At 35.8% G+C, this 27,338-nt stretch overlaps 1 protein-coding gene across 2 annotated transcripts in view; it reads right to left on the reverse strand.

The window, feature by feature from the left end:
• The window catches only part of RUNX1T1 (RUNX1 partner transcriptional co-repressor 1), a 139,001-nt gene that overhangs the window by 94,455 nt on the left and 17,208 nt on the right, over nucleotides 1-27,338 (reverse strand). The window contains exon 1 of one of the 2 annotated variants that reach the window (XM_039877102.1): nucleotides 5,826-6,240. The exons of the other annotated variant lie outside the window; for it this stretch is intronic. Coding sequence (XP_039733036.1) covers nucleotides 5,826-5,832 — 7 coding nt within the window. The 5' untranslated portion in view covers nucleotides 5,833-6,240. Of the gene's footprint in view, nucleotides 1-5,825; nucleotides 6,241-27,338 lie in introns of those variants that run through there. 2 annotated transcript variants of the gene reach the window in all.

Below are 27,338 nucleotides of genomic sequence, written 5' to 3' on the forward strand. Positions count from 1 at the left end.
GATGGTGAAAAAAAGGTATCTGCTTTCTTACAGCACACTCACCTTCTGGAAACACTATGTCTGCATGACTAGAACCTCTTGGGGCTGTGAACCATGGACACCCAGCAGTCTCTCTACCAAGAGATTTGATTTTTTTTTAACCACACAATGTTTAACAATTTTGTCTGCCAATGCGTTGAACATATCATTTGCTTTCCAATTTTCTACTAATCCAAAACACAGAAAACCATCCATTTGAGCTTGTGATCAACAAAAGATAGCCAGGATTACCACATTCCAAAAGCCAAGAAAAGTGATGTTTTAGTTAACCAACATAGAGCTTTGTCAGGGAGTAAATTTAAGATTTCTAGGTTTTTCAAAATAATGACATTAGCCCCCTGATGCCTACTACTCCCACTGCACTCTTTCAAGAGGAGTAGGAATACAGAGAGAAATAATCACCATCCTAAACTGTTTTATCGTTCTCGATGATTAAGGCTAATGTTTTCATATTTTTATTTTTCAGCAAAGATAACTCTACCTTCTATGCTACTGTATTTCAAATTCAAACATTCCTCTTTAAATGCTTCCATCTAGCTTCCATTACAAAATACCTTCTTAACAAGCCACAACATACTCATCCCTCCTCAAAAAGGAAAGAAGAAAACAAAAAAAGGAATCCAAAATCAGCAGACAGACCAAAGAATCTTTGCCATTTAACTGCATCTATGTGTCCTTGGGCAAAATGCTTTATTTATCTGATCTTCAGGTTTCAAATAGATCATGTGATCACAGAAACCATTTACAGAGCTGTATGTAGTGAGAATTAGAAAGTATAAAAAGTGCCTAGCCCAGGGCCTGCCATATACAGGGTTTCAATTAAAGGCTGCTCTAACTATACTATCAGAGATTTATTCTGCTCCTAAATGACAGTTATATATTCCCTTTGAGATTAAGAGGACCTCCTGATTCCTCTGCTTGAAACTTTATGGGTTGAAAAACATAATTAAACTAGACATTCTCAGAAAGTACATTTACATTAATATTAATTAATGCAAACAGCTGTTTGAGAAAGCTAGCCAGATAAACCTACTTCTTGGTCAGGTGTGAAATCCTATTGTTCTCAATTTGTGAGTCATTTCAGTTAATGACTTATTTCACTAGATATAGTTAGCTACCAAAGAACTGCACTGTACACAAAGAAATTGCTTTTGATAAAACTATACCCACTGTCACACAAATGAAAATTTAATAAACAAATGAATGTCCTGCCCTCAGTATAAGAACAACAAACTAAAAAATGTTGTTACATTATCAGAGAGCCAATCTGGAGCAAGCAGGTGCTAGGCAAGACTTTCTAATAAGCATTAGATTGGTCTACCCTTCCCCATATGTCCTCAATTCCTCATCCAGTTAGATACTACTTCACCTCTGGGTTCCTTTACCTGTCTCCAGGCTCAGGCTCCTATTACTCTGTATAATAATTACGGCATAATATTGCTTCTCTGCCTAAAGCAATAGAACTCAGAACCCTTTGAGGGCCTGGAAAGACTGACTAAATCACAGTTATCTGGTCCTTCGCCCATTTTCAGCAACCTAATGTCTACTCTAGTACCTGAATTTCCTTATTACAGTAACCTTTCAGTTGTCATAGTTTTACATTATTTGATCTATTTAACACTCCGGTAATTAACTACATTGAGGCTCCCTAATTTCAAAACAATTATAAGATAAATTTGTCGGCACACCTTTGCCACAGGCTAAATGATTACTGTTACTGAATTTTTCTCCTAAATAGCTCTGCAGTCCTGGAGAAGGAGAAAAAGCATATTGTAAAAGCAATTCTGGGTGGAATATAAAAGACAACAAAGTAAGACTGACATTAATATGGTAATGTGACTTAATGTGTATATGAGATTTGGAAGGATCATGGTAAAGAGGGTGAACTGAGAAAAACTTCTCACTTTAATAAACCACCTGAGCAAGTTGCTAAACTTCTAAGAGCTTCAGTTTCAACATCTTGTAAAATGAACGTGCTTGCAAGATCAACCTTCCAGCTCTAAAATGTATTTGCCCCTCTTATGATTCAAAAGGCTATTCTAAATATTATAATTACAGCACCTTCTTTGTAAGCATCAAATATCAGTGATGAGATGACTAATAAACATTTCTACACAATATAATGCTCACTAAGTGAATGTTTACTCTAAGAAATAAAAATAAACTAGTTGTCTTCACAAATGATCACCCCCCACCCCCCCCAAAAAGATTAAACACTTACCTTTTTCAATAGATCATTAACTACACAGAAAGATGCCATGTGAAAGAGATCAAGTACTCAGAAATATTAACAGAAAATAATTTAAAAAGAAAAAAGGAAAAGGTGCCAGGGCTTGGAAAGAAGTTAGAAATTCTAAATGTCTGCTAGGAAGAAGTAACCTACAAATGTCTACACAATCTACATTTATAATTGGATATTTGCAGCTTATATAGTATTCTTATAATAGCTGGCAGGAGGTTTGTTCGCTACAACAAAGAACCTAACACACTGGCAAACCAACTTGCAAGGTAAAACAGAGTGACAGTGAATGCACTATTGTGTTTTTTTGTTCTCGTATAAGAGCATTTAGATGCATCTATTTTTTAAAAAATTACCAGGTGCATTATCTAAATGTTCAGTTACTAGGGACACTAACAATTGTCTGTCCATGGCAATTTCATTGCTGTTTTTTTACACAAATCATCGCTTGCAAGCACTGATGTTAAAAACAGAAAAACAGTCTAGTACACAGTGGCTATAAATGCCAAATCAATTTTCAGCAGATAATAAAGTCCATGTTTTACAATCAGCAATGCACTGTTTTACTACCCAAAAATGTAAGCTAATAATATATAGCTCTACTAAATGGAAAATGCAGATATGCTGTTAAAAAAACAGGCTGGCTGTGAGAGGATGGATCATTTCTTCAGGGACCTTCTTAAAGCTATGTGTAAGTGTTTTGAAAATATCACATGATGTGGCCATGTGTTAAAAATTACAGCCAGTTAAGTTCTCTGCTAAGAAAAATATGTGGGCAATTTATGAAATGCACTCCAGGATGGAGATGTCTTAAGTAAAACCAGATTTTGAAAACAAACCATTTTTTTTTTTTTGAAACTTGAACTTAAAAAAAAGTTCCATGCACATCTGGAGAACAGGACCATTGAGAAAGGGTGGTCTGACCTAACACTAGCCATCTTCTGAAAGAACAGCACTATTTCTGGGCTACACGGACTGTCCTTTTAAGGAAACAGTTCAGAAAGCATTTTGTAGGTCAACATATGTTCTTTGATAATATTATACAAAGATTGATAAAAATATAAATGTTTCAGAAAGCTTGGAGTCATCTCCTCCTGAAACAACACAATGCCCAAGGTCTCCTAGCCTTCTCATAAGAAAACTGTCCTTTTCTTAAACACAAGGATCTAGTTGTTACAAAGTGACAAGCAGTGAAATGATATTTCCTTATATTGAGTTAAATCATAAAAATTATTTAATCTATTTCTTTAAAGCATGCGTGACCTCCTTTGACTTTTCATAGTTCGTTTGTAACTGTATGCTATCAACAACTAGCATGTTTCTTTTTAACTGAAATAGTTCTAGAAACCTTTAAACTAAAGACTTTTGTACCTACTCATCCACGCAGATAGGCATGTCTTTGAATAAATTCAGTTTGTGTATATATTTCCAGGGATCCTCATTTTTTATGAAAAAGGGTCCCAAATCTGATAATTGTTCATTCAAGTTTGATACAATCAGGAACCTGTTCTGACATGTGATGACTAATAATAATAATAATAATAATAAATGATATACAAATATGTAGCCAAATAAAAAAGTGACAATATCAGATTACCTGAAACATATCCTTTTACTCTTATACACATAATGTCTTATTTAAAAATATAAACTCTGCCCCAAATAGTTAAAATTGTCCATTAATATAAGTACATATGTATGGATTAAATATGCTAAAAACATATTAAGAGGTAGTCCATCCAACAGCGGAGTTTAAAAAGTACAGATGAGTCTCAAAAATAGCCAAGTGTTAGATCTGCTCAAGTATCTTCATTCTAGCACATGCTCGTAGTCACAGCTGTTAATATATTCTCTGCATTGAAATACAAGGTTTTCTAACACAGTTGAGGGAAAAGAGAAGGGGGGAGGGGATGAGAGGGAGAGAGAGACAAACACTGCCCACACTTTGTGTTACTGCTTTAGAACCCATCAGATATTAATGAGTTAACAGAAAAAAAAAAACAAACTTACCAATGATTCTAAAACCTTAAACATAGTTCAATGTATTTTAAATACGAATGCTTTGAAGATTAATTTAAAATCATGTAATTAGTTAGGGGTTGCTAGGGTCATAACTAATCTCTTTCTCCTATTATCATTCATAAGTGGCTTAGGTTTATTATGGGTTTAGTTTTAGCAAAACGAAATACAGACTCTAAAATGCTGATAAACCAGATCATTTAACACATATTTATTAAGAGCATAAAAACAAAGTTTCAAATTAAGATACATAAAAATGAGATGAAACTGCTACAATATTCTGGCGAAATGAAAAACAGGAGCACTTTTTCACACTGATTCCCTAACACACACTCAATGCACATTACATTTTTAGGTGCATGTGCATATAAATAAAGATGAGAGCTTCAAAAGTTAAAGTGACCTTCCAAAAACCTTGGTCACTATCTTTTTGTAAATTGATTTTCCCCGTATTTCATCTACATACAATCCTCATCTACCAAACTAATGAAAAAGTGCGGTTCAGTCACAAATGCATCCTTTCCGCACATGTGTCAATGACAATGTGGACTAAAAGACACATTCTGAAGGGAAAACATTCTTCAAACAACTGGCAATACCTACACACAACTGTAGTTGCAGAAAACCGGCAGATAATGTTTCAAAACACCATCTGTGAGGTGTACAAACTCTGTGACCAAGCACAGCCTCTTCTCCCTGTCCTACCCAAATAATACGCACGATTCAGCCAGCTGGAGGATCTCTATCTGCCCTGTCTTTTTTATCTGGAGAGAGACTGCTCAAAGTAAGCACAGGGTAACCCAGAAAGTTCTTGAGAATAGCAGAAACGACCCTTTCCCCCAGTCAGGCTTCTTTCTCCATAAGCAGAGCCTTCCCTGGCAAGATCACAGGAACATTCTGGGCTTCAAAGATAATATTTTTCAGAGGAAACTGACATGCACTAAATTTCCAGAACCACAACAGCTTCGGTAATTCAGCAGACTTTGTATTTTTAATGAACTGATTTCAGTTATTTGCCTGATGACATCTACAGACTGTGATTTAGGGCAAGACTGGTATTATTTGCAGTTCCAAAGCTTTCTTCACTTTCTCTGACATAAAGAGCTTTTTAAAGAGACCTTATTCCAGGGTCCCGCCATAATCTGAAAACTCTCCACAGATGAAATTTCTAGGATACAAGGTACAGATGACAGCCACGAAATCCAGAACAGAAACAATACTTCTTACGTGAGTTAAGTCCCTCAAGTAAACTGCTCTGGCAAACATACATGGCTAGTTTTCCCTCAGCTTTTAAAACACACACCTCCAAAATTTTAAAAGGAAGGGCTCCACACCCTGTACCCGTGCATTTAGATCTTGATGGCTTTCTTTATGCCACCTTCCACACATCACCTCTGTCACTCCCAGCCTCTGCCTACCCACATAAAGTATAGCATGCCATGGGGTAGGAGGTATTTTCCGTGTCTAATAAAAAGTAAGCTTTCTTCTTGTCAAAATCAGAGAGAGAAAGTAAAGCAGGGTAACTCACCAGGCATCCTTGAATGCAGGGTCCACACAGAAAAGTGGCTGTCTCCTAAAAGCCGGCGCAATCAGAGCTCATGCCTCCTGTTCTGGAATGAGCGCAGCAGAGAGAGGAGAGCCGTGAGAAGGGACTGGGACGGCATAGCCCGAGGCAGGGTGCTGGGCGCGTGCGCCTGCCAGGCAGAGACAGATGGAGAGCTGACACTCCGGATTGCACTTGGAGCAGAAATGTGGATGATGACAGGAGCACATGTGGCCTTGAACCCAGCCCTGTCTCTTCAGGCAGAACAATGACAGGGATGTGTATGCAAAGTATCACAGCCTCGGCCTCCCCTTACCCACTCTACCTCTCTCTGCAAGTTCCAGAGCACCAAAGAACAGAAAGTAAAAAGCAGAATGATAAGCTATTTGCTGAATAATTCATTCACCACCCCCTCCCATCCAGTTACAAATTAACCCTTATTTTGCCAAAAGACTGGAAAGTAGACCTGGCCCCCTACCACTGCTCAAAATGAAAGGCTTCCCTTCATTTTCTCATAAAAGGGAACTCTATTAAAAAAACAAACAGGCACAAACCTCAAAGCTTGTTTATTGAACTGGAAATCCGAAACAGTATAAAATCATTTGTATAAAACTTTGTATATTGTGCCAGTTCATCATACTGAACAAAGTATCAGAATCATTCCTTTTGTCAGCTTCTCAGTAGTATGTGTAAAATAGAACACTTTAAACGCAGAAGCAGGCCACTTTTATTTTACTAGACTGCTTTTAACCCCCTGGGATTCCCGAGTTGATAGGCTCCAAACATTTTCAGCTTACTTTCCTCTGCCTTGCATAGAGATCCATGGGAGATGAAAACAAAATCTTCACTGTAAAGTCTTTTCAAAAGCTGAGCAATCATGTCCTCCTGATTTCTGATTTTTTGCACACCCTTAAATGTTTATCCTTCCCATGAATAACACATAACCGACCTGGTTCGATGGACTCTTCCCTATTAAGCTTTAATGGACACCATGATATATAAAACTACAAGCCTTTGTTATAGTGCTTTATCTAAAGCTGGCTATTTTCCTCTCAGCAGTCCCTCTTTAGTCCTTTATAAAACATTCTTGCCTCATAGGAGAAACATATGCCTGTCTGCCTCGCATGCCTTTTCTAAACACAAAAATGCCAGGCAAAAGGAAAATGCTGTTCTTGTCTAAAACTCTCCCTGACGTTTTAACACTTGCAAATCTTTCCAGGTCTGTGTGCATTTGTTTTAACAACAGGGCACATGATGAAACAGATGCCTCAGGCTTTACCTTCCCAATGTACCTTCGACCCACAATAAACAAAGAAACAATTCTACTCAGGAGTCTCTGACCAGCCTGTAAGCTCAAAGAATATGACAGACAGGAGCATCCCCTTTAACTGTTGCTACCCCTTCACAGTCTTCCACTTCTCATTCTACACTTTCCGTATACTTTTAGCCTTCATCAAATAGATTTTTCCCCTACTTGCTGCCGCAAAGAAATCATAAAAACCCATGTAAAGCACAGGCAGTGACTCTAACTTCTACCTACTCACCCTTCCCACACTTCTCCGCAAGAGTGCACACAACCTGTTTCAAAGCACGCCCACGCACGCACACACACCCTGCACAACCTAAAAATAAATCATCTTTGGTAAACAGCGTCAATCAATAAGAATTTCTATAGCCCCCAAATACTGCACCCTAGCACTGTTTCATCTGGTGATCCCCTCAAAAATCCATCAATGTCAGAGACAACTTGTAAAAAGACCATAATTCATAATGATTACTCTGTTCTGTCACTAATAGTATACTGCATCCTATTTATGAAGCCAATCTTTTTGTTCATCTTAGTGAGATGTCACTTGTAATGAGGTTCTGTGTAATGGATTTCAGTATATAGATAGTTAAGCACCAAGCTCAAACATTCGTATGACAGAACGCTTTATTGCAGGCATGAGTGTAATAATCAATTAAGTCCTGCTATAAGAGCGTTTATGGAATCCAGCATCCTAAATCTGTAAATTTTCATTTTTAAAGAGAAGATTTTTTTTAAAGCCACTCAATGATTTTTTTAATACTTTACCTATGTTAGAAGGAACATTTTCACAGTGGGAAATCCAACCTTTCATCAATATGCACGGTGAATCACTTCTGAAATAAAAAATCATATGGCAAAAATGCATTACACTTTAAGAAAGCTGGGTGATATCTGGTTTTAAAACTAGTCTTAATATCGGTACACTGCAACTCCCTAAACCATACCTCAGAAAATTGAACTTCCATATGCTGTGTGATTATGTATCTTTTCTATGTGTAAAAAAAGCTTTTTAAGCTGTTATCTGACTACAGTAATTGCCACTTTAAATTGATCCATGTCAACAAAACCCGGATCCCTGGAGATTCTCACCTAGAAGTCTGATTGCAGAAAGGGACTAACTGAATGTATGTGCTTCTGAGACTAGTTCAGCATTTTCTCAAGGAACCAGTTTCCTCCTCCTGTTCTTCATCAGTGGAAGCAAGCAAATCAACAACCCCACTTGGCAGTTCTCCCTGAACACGGAAACCTAGATATATAGTTCTAAACAGTTACTTACACAAAATAACTTTCCCTTTAAAAAAAGAATAAAAAAGAGTAAAAGTGCCAAGATCTCTAACATCCAAATTGTATAATAAATATAGACAATCAATAACATGACAAATGCATTAATGTAGGAGAATGGAAGAAAAAATACATATTGCAAGTTTTCTCCAGTGAAAATCACTGTCCTGCATCCCCATTAGTAAACATATTTTTAAAAATTAAAATATATTCAAAACAATCACAAAGAATACATTGCCATCCAATTAAGTACTTTCTCCGGAGAGCCATGTCAGTTAATGCACATCTTTTAATTAAGAACACGGAGCATTTTTAAGGCAATTCGTTAAGAGTCATCTAAATAATCACCTTCTGAATTGGTAAATTTAGTCAACTCAACACCAAGATCCCCCCAAAATACATAAATTGGTTTTTGACAATAAATTTAAATTATTCACTAGAGAAAGACGGTATGATATCGTATTACTCCAAGGTATTTTCCACTTGTTTCCAAAATAGGCAAGTCTATCATACAAAATTTTTCCTTTGTTCAATCCTGACCCACCAATAGAGACTAGCAGTCTACTGAAATCACCTGCAATTAATGAAAGTTCTCTACACCGGTGAAGGGAGAATTTGAGTTAAAGTTTTTCTACAGATCTTCTCAACTTTCCTCTCTGCTTCTAGCAGGCTTTGACTTCACACAGTGGGTATTAAGTGAGTTAATTCAGAGGAGCTGAAACCTCATTGATCCTAATTGAAAGCAATATACCCAAGCAAATACTTTCCTATCCCATCTGCTCTGCCCTGCCACCAGCTATTCAAAACAAGAGAATTAATAGTTTCAGATATTCTAACCAACCCAATAAAGGCACTCATTTAAAGAGGGCTGCATTAACAAAGTAAAAAAAACAAGGGCAAAATGGGTTCAAGGAGCATTTTACTCTAATTGCCTTTAACAAAACTGAATAAGGCTTGTTCTGACTTTTATGTAAGACCTGATAAACTGAATGAGAGAAGGCACTTTCGATGTTGATCAGCCAATGAAAGGCAATTGATAGTAGATGGTCATTAAAATTGCTCTTAGAGGACACCCTTCCACAAAGTGGCACACCAGCTTGAAAGGGCGGACTCACTAATGTCCAGATTTCTCCACTTGCTTGTTCCACTCTCAACTTCGGACCACTGACCACCAAATGAGGCTGACATATTGGAAAATAATGTTTTATGGGCAAGTGGTAAAAAATAAAATGGAGGCATTAGCTCTGCTTTCAAATTCAAATCTGCTAGTTTTGTCAGACCCCAAAGGTTTTGATTTTCCACCCAGCTGGAAGCTATTAGTGTTTTCTAAAGGCATCCCACTGACAGGGCAAACCTACCTAACATGTGAGCTGTTGAGCTAAGAGAGATGGACCTCTCTTTTGGATGATTTCCTAACTTCTCATCACTTTGACAGTCAATTAAATAGATACAACACCTAATAAAAATATACATTAATTTGCTTCTGCCACTGAAAGATATCTAAAACTGTATTAAATAAAGGCCATAATAGACTGTCTCCTGACAAAGATAAATCCAATCATATTGTGTCTGTGAGAAAAACGGCTTATGTTTTAGTTAGGCTACAACATAAGATACAGACAACTACAAAGAAATCAGGGAAAGAAAAAAATTAAGTTAAAATGTCCACTGAAGTCTCCATAAAGGTAAGAGGATATTTGTCATTTTTGCTCCTTTCTATTACTGTCTGTTGTAAACAACTAGACACATTCCCATCGTTTCCCTCAAATGTTTCCTTTGGGGGAAATGATTAGCAAGCAGTTGAGCCTCCTCAACTTTGAGGCAGCCCACAGAAGAACTCACAAGAACTTTGCTTAAATGACAAAAGAACAGGAGACATAACTGCCATTTTAAGAATTTGAAGGGTACATAAATATGGGGTCAAAGGGTTATTTGGGCTGTTCAAGAGGGCCTAAGCACTAGCAATTAGATGGAATCAAGGAAAAGAAAACTATTAAGAGGAAGCTTGTCTTAATAGGTGATTATACAAAACATCACAGGAGCAGAAAAGCTTCACTGCTTGGATCATTCGCAACTAGATGACAAAAGCCCCATACCACACACGGTTCCATGGAGAACATACTGGACGGTTTGTCAAGAAATCCTAATCTACCAGGGCAAGTGGCAGGTCCAGAGCTAGATGTCACAACTCTTTCTTTTCACCTATGATATGTCAAACTCGATGACTCAGGTCACTTTGATTTTTGTATCTTTATTAGCTAAAGTGTGTTAATAATGTGCTCTAATGTGAAGACTCCAATATGTTAGTTTTTAAGTAGTAACGATATCCTAAACTGAAAAACCAAAAAGTCTCTATATTTGTTCCATCTTCAATGTATACAGAATAAAATGTCAGTTATATTATTTCAACAATTTTTAAGCAATATATTGATTCTTAGCTCTGTGGTGGAAGTATAATTTTCTCTACATATGAATGAAAAGATGTGTATTAGCACATTTAAGTATGTAGTGTACATTTGTGTGTAATTGTGCAAAATGAAATCGGCTTGAGATAAAATATCACGTCCGACAAATAAACAAAATCTATATTCAAATTATTATGAATTGTTTCCGACAGTGCTAATGCCTTTAAAATATCACAATATTTTGTAGTTCTTTTCTACCAACTTTTGGTTTTCAATACCTAATATTCAAAAAAATTCTGAAATGCTATAATAGATTTAACAATTGCATTGACTGACTATTCCATTATTTAAATGCAAACTTCACATCTACTAATATCATTAAATGTAGATTACTTCGTAGGCATCTACAATTATTTAAAAATTGTAGATGAGGTTCAATTATTTCAATTATTTAAAAAATTTTAAAGTGTAACACTTTCTTAGTAATCTACAAGGCTGAACTCTAGCTATATTAACTCTGTCTCTTCAAATAAAAGCATTTCCCATTAAAAAAAATCTTAAAAAGTACACTTGCATGTAAATCTGCAAATTGCCATTTATAGTGTCCTTATATTTTTTATAACTACAAAAATCAATCAGATAATAGAGAAGACACCATAACTACTCATCTCTTATCCATTTGACAAGGACTGTAACACTAAACAGAAAACCTTTGTTTCAATGTCACCACCTCCCCATCCTGACTAATGGAAAGTCAGTTTTGTTAAAATGCAAGGGTGATGGCGTATGCTCCAATGAACTTTCCCTCCTCTCAGCACCAGGGACAAAACCTGCAGCTCTGCTCTGTGCAGGCAGCCATCTGGACAGCTTTCCCTCGAAGCCCAGCCCACACCACACTGCAGACAGAACTCAGAGGGCTCGAGAGCTCTGTGGGGCTATTCAGGACATACCAAATTCACATTTTCTGCTTGTACGCTTGCAACAATAAATGCTAATGAGGACTATGAATGACAATTTTAAAGACAATTAAAAGGTCTCCAAATCCCTTGCAAATGGAGGCACTTTTCAAAACTTCATCTTCTGTTACAGAGCAGTTAGAGTCTAAAGAAGAAAAAGAATAACTCAAGGAAAACAATAAGATGATCAAAGCACAACCGAATCCTTAAGATTGCCAAAAGAAAGCAATCAGTGTAATTCCATGGAACAACAGATCTCATCACTGACCCTACCAACAGCCCTGTGAATGCATGAGGTACCTCAATTTCTACTACCTTTGCCTTCTGCAGACATAGAGCTTAATGAATGCAGTTCCTGCTAAATACTGATTTTTTTTGGAGCCTGGGAATTCTAAGAGTAGCAGTTGCCCCAAAATAGTTATAATAATCATCATCACACTTTACTGTAGTATTTAATATTCCACATATCTTTAAATAAATATAAGTGCAAAATGGTCCTCTTCTGAGAACATCTATTCTTAAAAATAATGCAATGATTCTGGGTGGTGAAATAATAAATCATGTTTATTATACCTTTTTTTAAATCTTTATCTTCCAAATGAGGATGTGTTACATTGTGAACCAGAAAAACTAATAAATATTAATTTCAATGCAACGAAAGAACTGAACAAGACATTAAATGTTTTGAACTCGATAGGAATTAAACTATTTTACGTAGCGAAAAAGTAAAACAAAAGATTCGTCTTCCTATAAATTGTGTAAAGGGTATTCGTTAACATGAATTAAAACACTTTCAACAAAATCCACCAGGTGGAGCAAATACACAGCAATAAAATAAAAATCTTAGAATTTTTTCATCATATTCTTTTTTCACAGGATTTTTATCTCTAACAAATGGTCCACTTCTATCTCTCCAGGAAAATCTATGCATACATACTAATTTACCATGCTTATGAACAAATTCAAACACTCAAAAATGATTTTTAGCTACCATGGGTTCATTACAAATTTTCATTTCAAAACTGCTTCATTTGTTCAAATAATACTGAGTACAGTATATTTGCTTTTAAAACAATGTAAAATTTAAAATCAAATTTTTAAATTAATGACCCTACTGGGTTTATCACATAAAACCCCTCCCACTTACCCCACAAGACCAGGCAGAACAGCATTTAAAACTATATATTCTGAAATGCACTGAACAATGGTTAAAACCTATAAATCTCGACTAAATTCCCTTACTCTGCATGCAAATTTCGATTCGCACTCTGACTCCTTATTAAAATTATTCTTAATTATAGACACCAAAATCTTATTATATTTTTAGAATACTGTTACTCTTTTACCTATTATACCAAATGTCCTGTTTTCATTTCTGTCGGTAAAATGACACAAGTCCACAGTTCCTAAAATAATTGGTTTTTTCCTTCTCCTTTCTAGAGCATTTAACTTGCTCCCACTCTCTTCTCCCACAGATCTGATTTTTCCTTGCCATTTCTCTCCACACTTACTGAGCACACTCAGCACAGGGTGCCAACCCCACATTCTTGTTCATATTTTCTTTTTTAATTCCTACGCCACCTGCAAGCCACAACTCCCCATTCACTTTTCAAGTCCTCCAAGTTTTTCTCACATTATACACTGCCTGATGCCAAGGCTTAATGCTACAAATGGTGCTAATGTTACTGGTGTTTAAGAAAGGTCCAGTTGAATAAAACTAGCAAAAAGTTGGATCTTGAAAGGAGGGGATACCCAGAGTCTGTTAGTGGAGGACACCAGTTAGGCATGTTGACTGTGGCTTAAGATATACATATATGTTCTCTTCTTTCATATTTACACTAATGCTGAAAGCAATGCAGCAGGCTGATACATAAATACACACAAGTGCCTGAGGATACACATAACACTTGTGGCAGTGCTATTTATGCTAGTGCACAGTAGATCATGGCGATGCCAGCTCCACCACAAGACACACAAGGATAATCCAATTACTTAAGTGTTTATATATTTTTCACTGGAGTGGTATACGAACACAGAAAATATTGACATTTCTTTCATAAATATAATATGAAAAAAAGTTTTTAGAATAATTCCTACCAAACTCTTCCCTGCAAAGTACAATTCCTTTATTCTTTGTAAACAATGGAATCGATCCCCTGGAGCTGTGTTATGCACAACACAAAGGTACCTACCACTTTCTTTACATGCCCATAACTCCTAGTAACATTAATGGGACACACATATGTGCATCTAAAGGGTAAATGCCCTTAAGTCTGCATGACAGAATATTAATGAAGCAGTTGGAAAAAAACCAAATCATTGCACAAGTTTCACACTTTCTCCTCCCTTTGCAGGAACCGTTCCCCCGCCCACCACCTTTTCTCCCTCACCCCATGGCTCCGACTTCCCATCAGCCCAGAGGAGAATCTGTTGGATCTCCTCTTGGTAAGATAACATCTTGGTTATAGTCTAGGGATCTCCCAAATGGCTCTGTCTCCAAGCATTCCTCAGAATATTTATCCTATACTACCCTCAAATTGGCTACACATTTCTGTCCAAATATTATTTCTTACCATCCCTAGCTTCATCAAAGGGTATGGCCCTTCCCCCAGCAAATGTCCAAGTCCATATTAAATTCTGAGGGAAGAAAAAACTCAACCTTAAAAGTCCTATCATCCTTCTTTAAAGATGAACTACTCTGTTTTCATAGACATTAATTTTCCAAAACTGCTTCATAAAAACAATTTCTGAATAACTGGTTCCATACTGAATTACTAAGTGAATCTGATCCCAAAAAGCAATACATGTAGGACACAATATAACAGAAATTAGGAAATTAAGAACCCATTAACTAAGACCAGTCCTCCATTGGTTAATGTCTATCGCTGTTGACAAAAGTATCATTTAATAGCAAGGCCAGAGTATAATGTAAAAGGAGCCAAATTTTTAGATCCATTAAAAACAAGAGTGTCTGTCAGTGTAGTCCAGAAGAAGAGAACAGGGTCCCCAACACAACACTGGCAGGAGCCTCAAATTCCTGACCAAACCCTCTTTCACACAATGTCTCCAGAAAGAAAGGAACCCAGGGCAGGAGCCAGCCTGACACTGGCTCCTGTACACAGACAGGGCTGGCCTTGCAGGATGTGAGAGCACCAGGAGGCTGCGAGAGATACGGGATTTTCACACACTCTCAGGCTGACTGTTTTGCTCTTCAGGTAATTAAACAAGGAAGCAGAGCTGCTGGGTCTGAGCCTGACCCTGAAGCTGCAGGCTCCACAGTTCTGCATATCAACTTCCGCAAAAACTGCCCAGAGCATCAACAGAACATTCTCTTCACTCTCCCTCTCACTTCCTTCTCCACCTCTTTCTAAATCTGACCCAGAAACAAATCCTCCCTACAAACATCCATAAAAAAGTCTGAATATATTTGTAAGAAAAGCTGCTGTGCTGTTCTCTGTCATTACCTTTCAAATTTTAAAAAGCAAAAATATTACCCTAAAAAAAAAATTTACCCTAATGGCAGGAACTTCATGAAAATGCACATATAAGAAATCTATGTAAAATACTGGTATCTTAATTAAGATGGATTATTCAGAGACAATCATGCTGAAATAATCTTTTTCTCTTTAGCATGAGCTTGATTAAAGGTGTGAATCCTCAAATTCAAAAAAAGCTCCCCAAGAAATAAATGATTTTGATATTCCAGTTCACAAATTAAATATTTGTTGTGTTGTGTAATTAATATTATTTTCAGTTTTGATAATGGGCATTATGGTAAGCATATGCCACCTATGATCTGGTTTATGATGTGTCAGTGAAAATCTTATTAAACAAAATTCTAAAATATTTCTTGTGTACAAAGAAAGTCACCATTAAAACTCAAGAATACAAAAAACATGCCTTAAAAGATAAGAAAGTGGTACAGTTATATACATATATTTTATATATATATATAACATAATATGTGCATACACATATATAAATATTAAGCAATGATTAGAATCATAAATAATATATTCTTCCTTCATCTCAAAATCCATAGAGTAAAATGTTGGCTGAAAGAGACAGAGACCAAAAGAGAGAGGAAAACAAAAGCATGCCTGCTTGTCTGTGTTCAACACAAAGAACATTAAATGAAAACAACTGGCATGCTGCCAAATTCCTATAGAGGCAAAGAGATTCAAATAAATTGATTTCACGCATCACACTGACCTGGGATCAGTGTGCAGAGCTACAATAAGCTCAAAGCTCCATGTGGGGTAAAGCCCATTAATGCTATCAGACCCCTCAAACATGACCAAGGAAAACCAAAAATAAATGCAGATAATCTCAGAAAATAGCAATTATTCTTGAGAAAATAACTTTCCTCTTTTGCTAATAAAGATACCAATATTTGAAGGTGCAAAGCATTATATAAATTAACTTCTTAAAAATCACCCTTTTCAAAAATACAAATGTAGCTTTTGAAACATATAAATCGATAGTTGCGACTACATAAATGTCTTATGCCATGATATGAACATAAATACATACCAGTTTGCAACAAGTTTCCTGTGTCATAATTGCCTCCCATGCCATTCTCCTTGCATCTTTTGGACAATCACACACACACACACACGCACGCACGCAAGCACGCACGCACGCACCAAATAATGGACTCTTCCTAGTATTTTCCTTAATGACTTAGAGAATCAAGCTCCTCAGGCTGGACACCATCCCTAGCTGTCCCAAATTTACCTTACAATGACACATATTACAGGAGAACAGCTCCAAATCACATTCTGGAGGACCAAGCATTGTGCATACTTTTGGGTACGATTTAAAATGCTAGTAGGAAACTTACCAGCATTTTGCCTTTACCAGCTTTCACCTAAGCAAGTGGCTCTCCCCTTGGTACCATTTTCCCCAATGGCCACCTAAGAGAAGCAAGCCTGTCTCCTGTTGACCCTCACCGGACTTCAAACTCTCCACGCAGACCAGACTCTCTGGCGCCACTTCAGGCCATTCTTAAGCCCCAACTGCTCAACTTCATAGAGTTCTTTGCTTTTTCTGCTTCCAGATTAGAACCCCTGGAATCCAAAGGATTCTAGGCATTTGCAAATGTGAAGTATATGATTTCTGTTCTCTACTTCTTGGGTCAACCTGAGTCTGAACCCCATATTTCTATACACCCATTACCAGTACAAAAAGGAAGAAATATGTAGGAGCAAATTTTTCAATGCTACATAAAAAACTCAATGGTTATAAAATAGACCAACACAAATATATATATATTCTATGTGTGTGCATTTACACATCATGTTTGCACACACGTGGATAGGAAAGAGAGAGAAGAAACTCAACATGTTTCTGATACATGATGCCAGGGATTCAGTATTTGCATATTATAACAAATAACCTGCATTAGCCTGTTTTAAAATGTGTGTGTCCTTGTCATGAATTTTTGCTTTCAATATAGAACTTCCATGCTGCAATGGTTCATCACTAACAAGCCAGATATACACACCACATGACTAGAAGAGAAAATGATAGTAATGGGATAGGGATGGGTAAAGACCATAACTACGTATCTGCAATAAAAGCTCAATACCTGCTTTTCAATTTGTAATCTGCACCTTAGATATTTCTTATCATATTAATAAGAACCCCTATAAAGATATATAAAGCAGAGATCAAAAGTTATATCCTCTTAAAACAAGTACTTTCTTCTGATGGAAGATGATAAGAAAACAATTCTAAAGCAGGGGTGGTGGTGGTAGTTGTTTTGCCAGTTTGTTTCTTTTATAAGATAACCTTTCTTTCTATGCTGGACTTCAGAAATCTAATCAACCAAGGTTTCTATTCTCAAAAACTTAATTTTATTAACAATAATACATAAGGTAAGAAAATAGAAACAGAGGTAAAAAATGTCTCACCTACTTAATAAAATTTAATTTCTTGCCTTCTTTTTTGAATTTGTCTCTCACTAATTACAGTAGAAGAACATCAAAATATGAAGAAGGGGAAATGAAAGAAATACAGACAGAGAAACTAAATCATAATTTATGCTACCTCAAAGGAATCTATAATTATACAGGGAATTACTGCATTTTCTCTAGTCTTTCAAAATCAAACAACACATTCCTGGGAATTTTAAGAACAAGCCAATAAGCATTTGTAGGAATTGCAAGAGTAGGTGTGAGGTAGGCACCAGGAGTGATGGTTCCAGAACAATGGCCACAAATGGTAAATATTTTGCTACTTCTCTTCATGTAGTCAGGCAAGCAGTCACAGAATTTCAAAAGTCTCTTCCCAAAGTCTCTTCCCAATCACTTAAAGTGCCAACCAATATTTTTTGTTATTAACATTTTTGTTAACTCTCAATTTTTTTTCTTGGTAGTTTATCCTTATCCATCTGTGCTTCTGCACAAGTCCACTAAACCTGAAACAGAGCTGGCTACAGGAGACATCAACTCTCCAGAATCCATAAATTCAGAGATCTCCTTAATTTTTAAATTTTTCAGACTTTAAGGAGTCTCTTGCCAAATGGCAATACACTTAGTTTATACTTGTTGTTTTCTTCAAGTTAAATATCACTCTTTTTTTCTTTTCTTTTTAAATGGGCCTACTGACATGAATTCTGCTTAGGAAGTAACATTCACCTAAGAGTTAAAAAATAATCAAAATCAATAGGAAGCAATAAATCGAAAAGTACTTTTGTTCCCTCTTTCATGAACTGTTTCAGAACACATCATCTCTAGTCATAATAAACATAGAAATTACGGTATAGTTTTTATTCTTCAACTCCAAGTATTGCTCAGCTTATAACAGATATATTATGACATTATGAAACATGGCAAAAAATACCGCAAAAAAAAAAGAGGGTGAAAAGTTTGGTACTTCATCATTTTATATTTTAGGTCCAAAACTATCAAACAAGGGCTCCTACAGCTAGGTTGACTGATCCTCCCCAAACCCACAGCCAAAACTTTCAAAAACAAATTTTCAAATATATAATATAAACTCTACCAATAGGCACTAGAAGAAATAAGGGAAAAATCTTCACAATTACAATTCATTGGGAAAAAAATAATAGATTGATATTTTTTTTTGACACATAAGTAAATTGCAAAATCAAAACATTTATCTGTTCCTTACCTTGACAACATTCAAAGTTCCCTTTTTTCCGGCAGTCACCTATTACTAAACTCAGTGCTCTCCAAGTGTTTCTTTTGACAGATATCATTCTCCACCAATCGCTCTGCTAATCTCCTCTCTCCTTTTCTGACTGGGACAGATATTATGTTCACCAGCCCAGAGATCAATCTTTTCTATTGACAACAACAAAGGGAAAAAAAATGCATGTATCACAACCAGTCTGGATTATCACACCCATCTATTTACAAGATACTAGACAAGTTTTGTTTGTGTTTTAAGAAATAGATACAAGCTCTTCTAATTTTTAGAAGATTCGAAAGCAATCCTCATTTTCTCAGTTCCTATAATGACTTGCTCTAAAGGACTCCTTTTTTTGTTAATTTATTATTTTTTTTTATTATGGTGACATTGGTTAATGAAATCCAGTAAGTTTCAGATGTACAATTTAGCAGTAAGGCATATATATATTGCATTGTGTTCTAAAGAACTCTTAATTCTCCATTCATCTGACTCAAAGCTGGATATATTCTGAACCTGACAATTCCTCTTTCCTTAAGTTGGTATTAAAACATATGTATATCAATATCTTAAAAGAATGTGTTAGATTTGACCTCCTTTGATAAAAAAATTAAATAATCTGTCAGATATTATGGTTTCTTTAGAAAATGCTTTGAGACATTATGTGGTATTATTTTATATTTTGGGATTTTATATGCAAGTTAAATACTGTGTTTAAAAAAGTCACATCCATGTTTCACTGTTTTGAAATTTAAATATTGACATTATTAACTACTAATAATATTAATGAATAATCTTTATAGATTAATAATCTTTATAGTTTATAGTTTATATTAATCAAATAGTTATATTAATCAAATATTAATGAATAAACTTTATAGTTTATAGTTTATAGTAATCAAATAGTTTAAACATATTAGTGACAATTATTGGTAAATCGTTTTACCAAATGAACACACTTCTACTAGTTTCTTTTTTTCCTAAAGCAATCCTAATACTCTTAGTTTTCCTGCTAGATTTGGTAGGTTTAGAATTCACTCATTCATTCCCAAACATTTATTGAATGCCTATTACTCACTTATTACTGCTACTACCACTACTATGAATAGAAAAAGTATCAGTATTTAGTTCTTATAATCTATGAAGTAGAACCCTAGCACAATCATACACACATAAGGTAGGAACTAAATAAATGCAAAAAAAATTTATAAAAGCAGTCTCAAAAATTCTTACTAAGGCTGCTGCTATTATTTTTTAAGAGACCAAACTACACCCTAGAAATTAAAATTGGTGAAAATACTCTGATGTACATAAACAAGCAGATTTGATTTAAAAAAAAAATCAATTCCCTTTATATGCCACATGATGACTCAGCTGTCATGCAATCAGTCATTTCTCATTCTTTTTTTGTGAGTAAATTCATAAAACTTCTTTGTACATATTAATCTGATTTATTAATGCAATAAAATATCAGTGGACGGGAGCCAGAAGTCCTGGGTCAGGCCTTGACTTCCACCATCTTACTGGAAGTCAGTTGTTTCTCATTCTTTATGGCAAAAATCAAATAAGAAATGTTTAAGAGAAATACAATACTAGGTATTTCTTAATTGGAAATTGTCTTGAAGCTCAGCAAAGATCATCAAAGACAATGAACTGAAAAACATTTAGTTTACTATGGACCTAACAATTTTATTAAAAAATGAAAAAGCAAAACTTTCAGTAAGAAAATGACCAAGGTACATAGATATACATAGATATAGATATATATATATATACACATATATAAATACTCAAATCCTGGGGATAAGGTGGGGGTGCAAGGAGGGAGCTTGGAAGTAAATACATCTAGATGTTAACTATGATTATTTCTGGAAATGAAAATGAGTAATTTTCTACACAATCTTATTATTTCCAATGTTTCTATATCAGGATAAAAATATTTTATTGAGGATAAACAAATATTATTGGGGGGAAAATGGATACTTTTCTTAGCTTCAGTTATATTTGATAATATTTTGTGCTTTGGCAATCAACAACAAAAGATATCAGAGAGGCTGAGAAAAGTGAATCATGCCTCTATGTGGGCCACAGTTCATAATCACCACTGAACAAATGAAGAGCTCAAACTAAAGGAACCACTGAACAAATGAAAGAGGCAAAGTACACTCAAGTCTCCCTAAAGTCTCAGTCTATTTTTTCCTTCTCATGACTGCTAAGTACCAAATTAATTCTGGGTTTACTAATAAAAATGGTATAATGGATCTGAGTTTTGAGGCACATAAAATACTATACAGGTAAACATCCTTTAAAAAATAAATTTCTCATTATAAATGATCTTCCAATAGATTATACAGTTTCATATTTTAACTACACTTGTGTCTATTTGAATCAGAGTATTCTCAAGTACATGGAGAAAAAGTTGGCAGAAAGATAATGTTCTAATATATTTTAAATGTACATGTTCATAAATTCTTAAATGTTAGTGTGGCATACAAATACACATCCAAATAATATACAGTGTAAATCTAAACTTAGTCATGAGAATTTTCCCCACTTATTTTGTATGTAAAACATTATACTGCAATCAAGAGGATAATTTTTTTTAAAAAGGAGCTAATGTTTAGATTTTCAAAATAATAACTTTGGAGTATTATCCATGTGCTTCATACATCCAATGCATTAAATCGTCTTCCAATGTGAAATAATGAGTAATGGTAATAAGCTGTAAGAAATATGCGTTCAGATATCTGTGATGCTTATTGCATACTAAATTCCATATCACATGCAAATGATAGTAAATTTCTCCGTCTTTAATAAAGTGCTTTGTTTGAATTCTCAGCCCTCAAATTTGTAAAACCTCATTATGAGGGGATCATATAGTGAGACAAGTTTAAAATCTAAACTCCTCTAAGAGTAGAAGGCCTCAAACAATTTGTAGTTCTATAAGAGCATTATTAAAAAGGCTCAACATGTTATATTACCATGGAAATTGTGGAAAACATACATTCCCAAACAAATATTACTTTTTCTCAATGGTATGAAGTAATGAGAACCACATGTGTAAATCTGCGATCCGTGCAGTAGTTCAAGCTGCAGCTGATAGAAAATACAGAAAGTGAACTCTGCCATATAAAAGATTCTTGTTACAGAAATATAATGTGAAAACCAGATGCAGAAAGAAAACCTTAATCACAGATGGGAACATAATCACTGGCACACAGAATACTTTTTGATCAATCTTAACCATATGCTCAATGTATTTACTTTCTAAGGAATGCAATAACTTGAGAGAACCTTCTATTTGAATTCAGTTAACCTCATATTTATAATGCTTTTATCTTACCCCCCACCCCTCCAATGTGAACATTGAGCCAAGGTTTTAAAAGGAAGAGTTGCTGGCCTTGGCAAATCATTTTCATATCAGTTTATCTTTCAAAAATTTAATAAGATGTAAGGACTACACACATCAGAATTAACCGCAAAGATAGCAAATACAGTTCCCTATTACTGTGTTTCTCAATCACAGCCAGGAATCCCTTCACTGCCTAAATACATTTCTCTAGAGAATTGTATCAACATTTGAGGAAATTTTCCTTTAGTAAATAATATAGTTATTTCAAAAATGAGCCTTTAAGCACAACTCTTTTTACTTATCAACCCGGACTGGATCAAACCTTAACTCTAACTTTTCTCTCTCCTTTCACAAAAACATTTTATAGCATAAAAACTTTGTTTACATTAACAAAAACACTATTAGTTTTTGTTTCTAATGGAAATTATCACAGAAGGAACCTGTTATATCCTACCTGACTTAGAAAACATTACCTTAGCAAGTATAGTCTCTGACGCTGGATTGTAACTTACCTTTGTCAAGGCCTCCATCTCATTTACAGGACAATTCTCCTGCATCTTGGTTGAATTTGTCAACCAAGCACCATGTGTACCTCACTTTAGAACTATATTCAACTTCCAAAAGGAAGTGACTGGGACATTATATTATTAGGATGTACCTAATATTATTAGGTCACCTGAGCTAAACTTCAGTGTCTCAATTACACAAGCTTCCTTAAGCTTCCATGACTACTCTCACCCAGATTCTTTTTCTCTCTTCTAACTTCTTATCCCAATACATGCACAGAAACATAATCTTTATTCTTGCCCTTTTCTGACATCCAAGACCCACCATAAATTGGCACTAACCTACACCTTTCAGCCTCCAATCTACCAATACCTTTACAGAATGCAGATCTTTGATGGATAACTCCCAATTCCCATAAAATGCATAATTTCACTTTTTCTAGCTTTGTCCATTGACCTTCCCACGGAATTGCATGGTCAGCTCCTCAACAACTCAGGTTTCATTCAAATGCCACCTCCTCAGAGAGGTTTTTCCCAACCACCCAAAATAAAGTCTCACCAGCAGCAGCAGACCCCTAACCATTCTCTCTAACATTGTTTTTTGTCTTCATTGTATTTAACACTATGTGGAATAATCTTATTAATGCCTTTATTATCTGTCTCTTCTTCCCACCCCTAAACTGTAAGCTCTTTGAGAGCAGGGTCTTGCCTGTTTTGCTCATTAATCTATCCTTTATATTTAGAACTGCACTTGGCACATAAAAAGAATAAAACAAATTCCACATAATGAAATGCTATAAAGGCCCAATTTAATCCCTGCGGCTTTCATGAACCTTTCCTTTACCATTCCTAGAGCCAATGATTGTTTTCTCTTCTTTAAATGTAAAAGCATTTATGGTCTATTTCAGGCTGGATAACCTTTACCTGCCAGATATTGTTCATCTGAGCCCTTTCTATATACATACATAGGCCAGTACTAGAATTACCCAGCCTCATCTAGGACTGTGAAGCAAGCCCTTTATCCCACAGTGAGCAGTAGGATAACATGATTAAAAATTAGAGCATAAATCCATATAACCTTCAAGGCATAAATATATTCTACTAGGTTTTAATGTATAGATTTATCTCCCAATTGAGTTTCCTACTGTAGGAAAGAGATCTCATCCTATTCTCTTTATGTCTTCATATCCTACCTTGATACACTCTATTGCAAGGACCATGAGGGAAGGAGCCATGCTTATTCCACAGCATTCACATCCTGTGCCTAGCACAGCGCATGGCTCATAGAAGGTATTCACTTAATGTAGGCTGAGTGAACAAAGGAATAAATGATAACCAAATACTATCTAATCTTTCTTCAAGCCTCTTCTTCTTATTGTAATAAAGCATTACAAATACTATTTTAAAGAATTAATCCAAATACTATTTTAAAGAATTAATCCAAATCCTCTGATTTATTTTGTCAATCAACAATGCATTATCACCAATGAATTAACATACCAGGCAACTTAAAATAATAGAAAGCTCTTAACTATCTCCTCTTACAGATATAATTTAACTTTTAAGAAATAAAATTTCCTAAGATGACTGTAGTCTACCCACCCTGGCCACACAGAAGCCCACTGCATGTGTGCCCTGGCTGTAATAGAATCTCATCTCTTACACTTATCAGCTATTCGACCTTGGACAAGTCACTTAACCCCTCTAAGCTACAAATAGGCATCTCTAAAGTGGTAATAACAACACCTTACCAGGATGCTATGAAGATAGGATACTTATATAGTACCTATCTTAGTGTCCCTAGTTCAAGCGTTTTACCCTAGTGCTTGGATCATATAATAGTGGAAAGGTGGCAGTACCTATTATGATTAAAAGCATTAAAAAAAAGCATTAGGTCATTACTCAAAAATGACCTAGTACAATCATAAGCTCTTCCTTTCTGAAAGTCACAAGTATACTATTAGTGATTAAAATAAAGTATTTATGATCAGTCAACAATACTAACATATGAGGAATTAGGCAGCAGGCCCTAAACATTTTGCACTGAAAAAGAAAAAAAAAATATACCACAAACTAATGTTTTGTAATTTAAATTTTTGTTTTAATTTCATCCGTGGAAGATCATCTCTAGGGGATAAGAGGAGAGAACCAATTATTTCCAAAGACTGGCTTCTCTAAATAAAAGCATCTGTTCCATGCCACAACTCTCACAGGAAAGAAAAATAGCACTTTGAAAGATTCTGCATTTATGATTGATGGTCACGCATCTCAAAAAAAGAAAAACCTCCAATTGTCCAGCTGCAAATACGGTCTGCTTGCTACTGCTCTTTATCAACCGATATCTTTCTTCTCTCTCTTTCCTCTCTCCCTCTCTCCTTCTCCCTGCCTCTAAAGTTACTCTAAAAAGTAACTTTTCTAAATGTAGTGAGAAGTCTTGATAATTTTTCATTTTAACCTAGTATAATTCCCACCTGCAGTCTGTGTGGCTGGCTTTGTTCAAGGGGAAAATTCCTAGGTGTTCAGATTTGAAGACTTCTAAGAGAGCGGTAGTGAACCCTGAACAGAGAAGCCTGGGAGTAAGAAAATCTAGGCTCACACCTTGCCCTACCACCAGTGCAGGGTGAACTTGAGTAAGTGAAGAAGACTCTAGGGGTAATTTCCAAAATAACCTCACTCCCAGGTGAGTATTAAATAAGACAATATGTGAACCTCATTCCATGAAGGGCTCCAATTTTCCCCCTCCCCATGCATATCTGTCTGAACTGAAAGTTGTCTTCCTTCTGAAATCATCTGTTCAAATGGAAAAAAAAAAAACAAAAACAACCATGAGACTCTACTCACTTTCACATTCTGAGTCACAGAATCTAGACTATCCAGTGCCATCCCTAGTAAAAGTCTAGTTCATCACGCAGCAGTGCACTTGGACTCTCACACGATGTCAGAAGACAAGACTGGGTGAGGAAAGGAGTTGGGGAAGGGGGTATAGGAGAGTACTGGAGAAAAAGTGCTCAGACTGGAGGTCCACGCAGAAAACAGACCTGGAGGGAGGGGAGCCCCTGGCAACTAAGGAGTAACCTGGGGACATTTGGTAGAGTGAAAGCTGGGAGCCACTAAAATGTTTTATTGGTCTCACTAGGTCCCAGATCGAAAGGACAGTTCCAACTCATAAATATGCCCGTAAACACTGTATTTTGCTTACAATTTCAGGGAGCTCATACATTACAAAATCACATTTGCAAACCTCAGAGTGGGTGGGTAAATAAATAAATAAATAAATAAATAAATAAATAAATAAATGGATAAATAAATAAATAAAGAGACAAGATGTGCATTCATGAGGATGCAAGTGACTTAACCACCCGATGGTTTGCCTTGGGCCAACTCTGTACATAGGGGTATTTTTGTTTGTTTGTTTGTTTTGTGGCTTCAATAAATTGTACATTTTAAAAGAGAACACAATGAAAGAGGACCAAGATGGAAAGAGACTGGGAAAGAAACAACATGCTCTGGAACCAAATTTTCATTTTGGTCATAGCAATGAAATATTTCAGGACAATATTAAGTAAATAACATGAGTTCAAGGCACGAGCTTTCAACAAATATTTTAAAATCTTCAAATACCATCCTAACTGTTCCAGGCTCCTACTTCGAAGAGATTACAAACCAGTAGAAAAGACTGAATCCCGTGGATAATAACAAAAAATTGGACGTGATACATTATATATTTGAGGAAGAGAGGTCATGAAGGCTTCAGAGAGTGGTTTCATCATAGACTTGGGAGAGGACATGGTGGGTTCCCTACAGAAAAGGGTCTTAAATAAGGCTGAGGTGAGGAAGGTCTAGCAAATCAGGGTTTCTGTCTGTCTTGAACACCTCTGTGTCCCCAGATGTCAAGAGGGCCAGACTTTCCATTAAGTACTTGCTGAATGAAGCAACGGCTAGAGAGAGAAGACTGTACAGAGGGCTTCTAGAAGAGAGTGGAGAACAGTTCCAAATTGGCCAAGTCAGATGCTAAGAAAAAGCAAGCAAACCCTTACTGAAGGTTATGCTTCACACATACCATCTCATGTCATTATTACCAGATGAGAATTATTTCTTACTGAAGAAAGGGAGCAAAGGAGATACGAGTGGTAAAGCATTTGGGAGTTGGGTCTCTTCACTACTCTACTCGACTACCTTCTGGCAGAGAAGAGAGCAGCATCACTTTGCCCCAGAAGGGCAGAACCAGTCAATCTCAGGCTGATACTGCAATACCCAAATTTACAGTAAGTGAAAGAAAGATCTAAGATTTGCAAAAAGACTCAAGAGAACCAAAGGACATACAACAAAAAGTCTCCTTACAACCACCAGGGCTTGGGCTTCACTTTCTTCCCCCAAAACAACTATGTATTGTCAGCAGCTTCTTGTACATACTTCCACAAATAGAACTGCACACATTTCTTTTTTTTTTTTTTTTTTTGTACAAATGTGATCTGCTCCCTGCATTTTCCATTAACAACGTATCTCAGGAGTGATTCCACTTCAACACACATAA

The sequence above is a fragment of the Pteropus medius genome, unplaced genomic scaffold (genome assembly GCF_902729225.1).
Source record: "Pteropus medius unplaced genomic scaffold, Ma_sr-lr_union100, whole genome shotgun sequence".
Lineage (NCBI taxonomy): Eukaryota > Metazoa > Chordata > Mammalia > Chiroptera > Pteropodidae > Pteropus > Pteropus medius.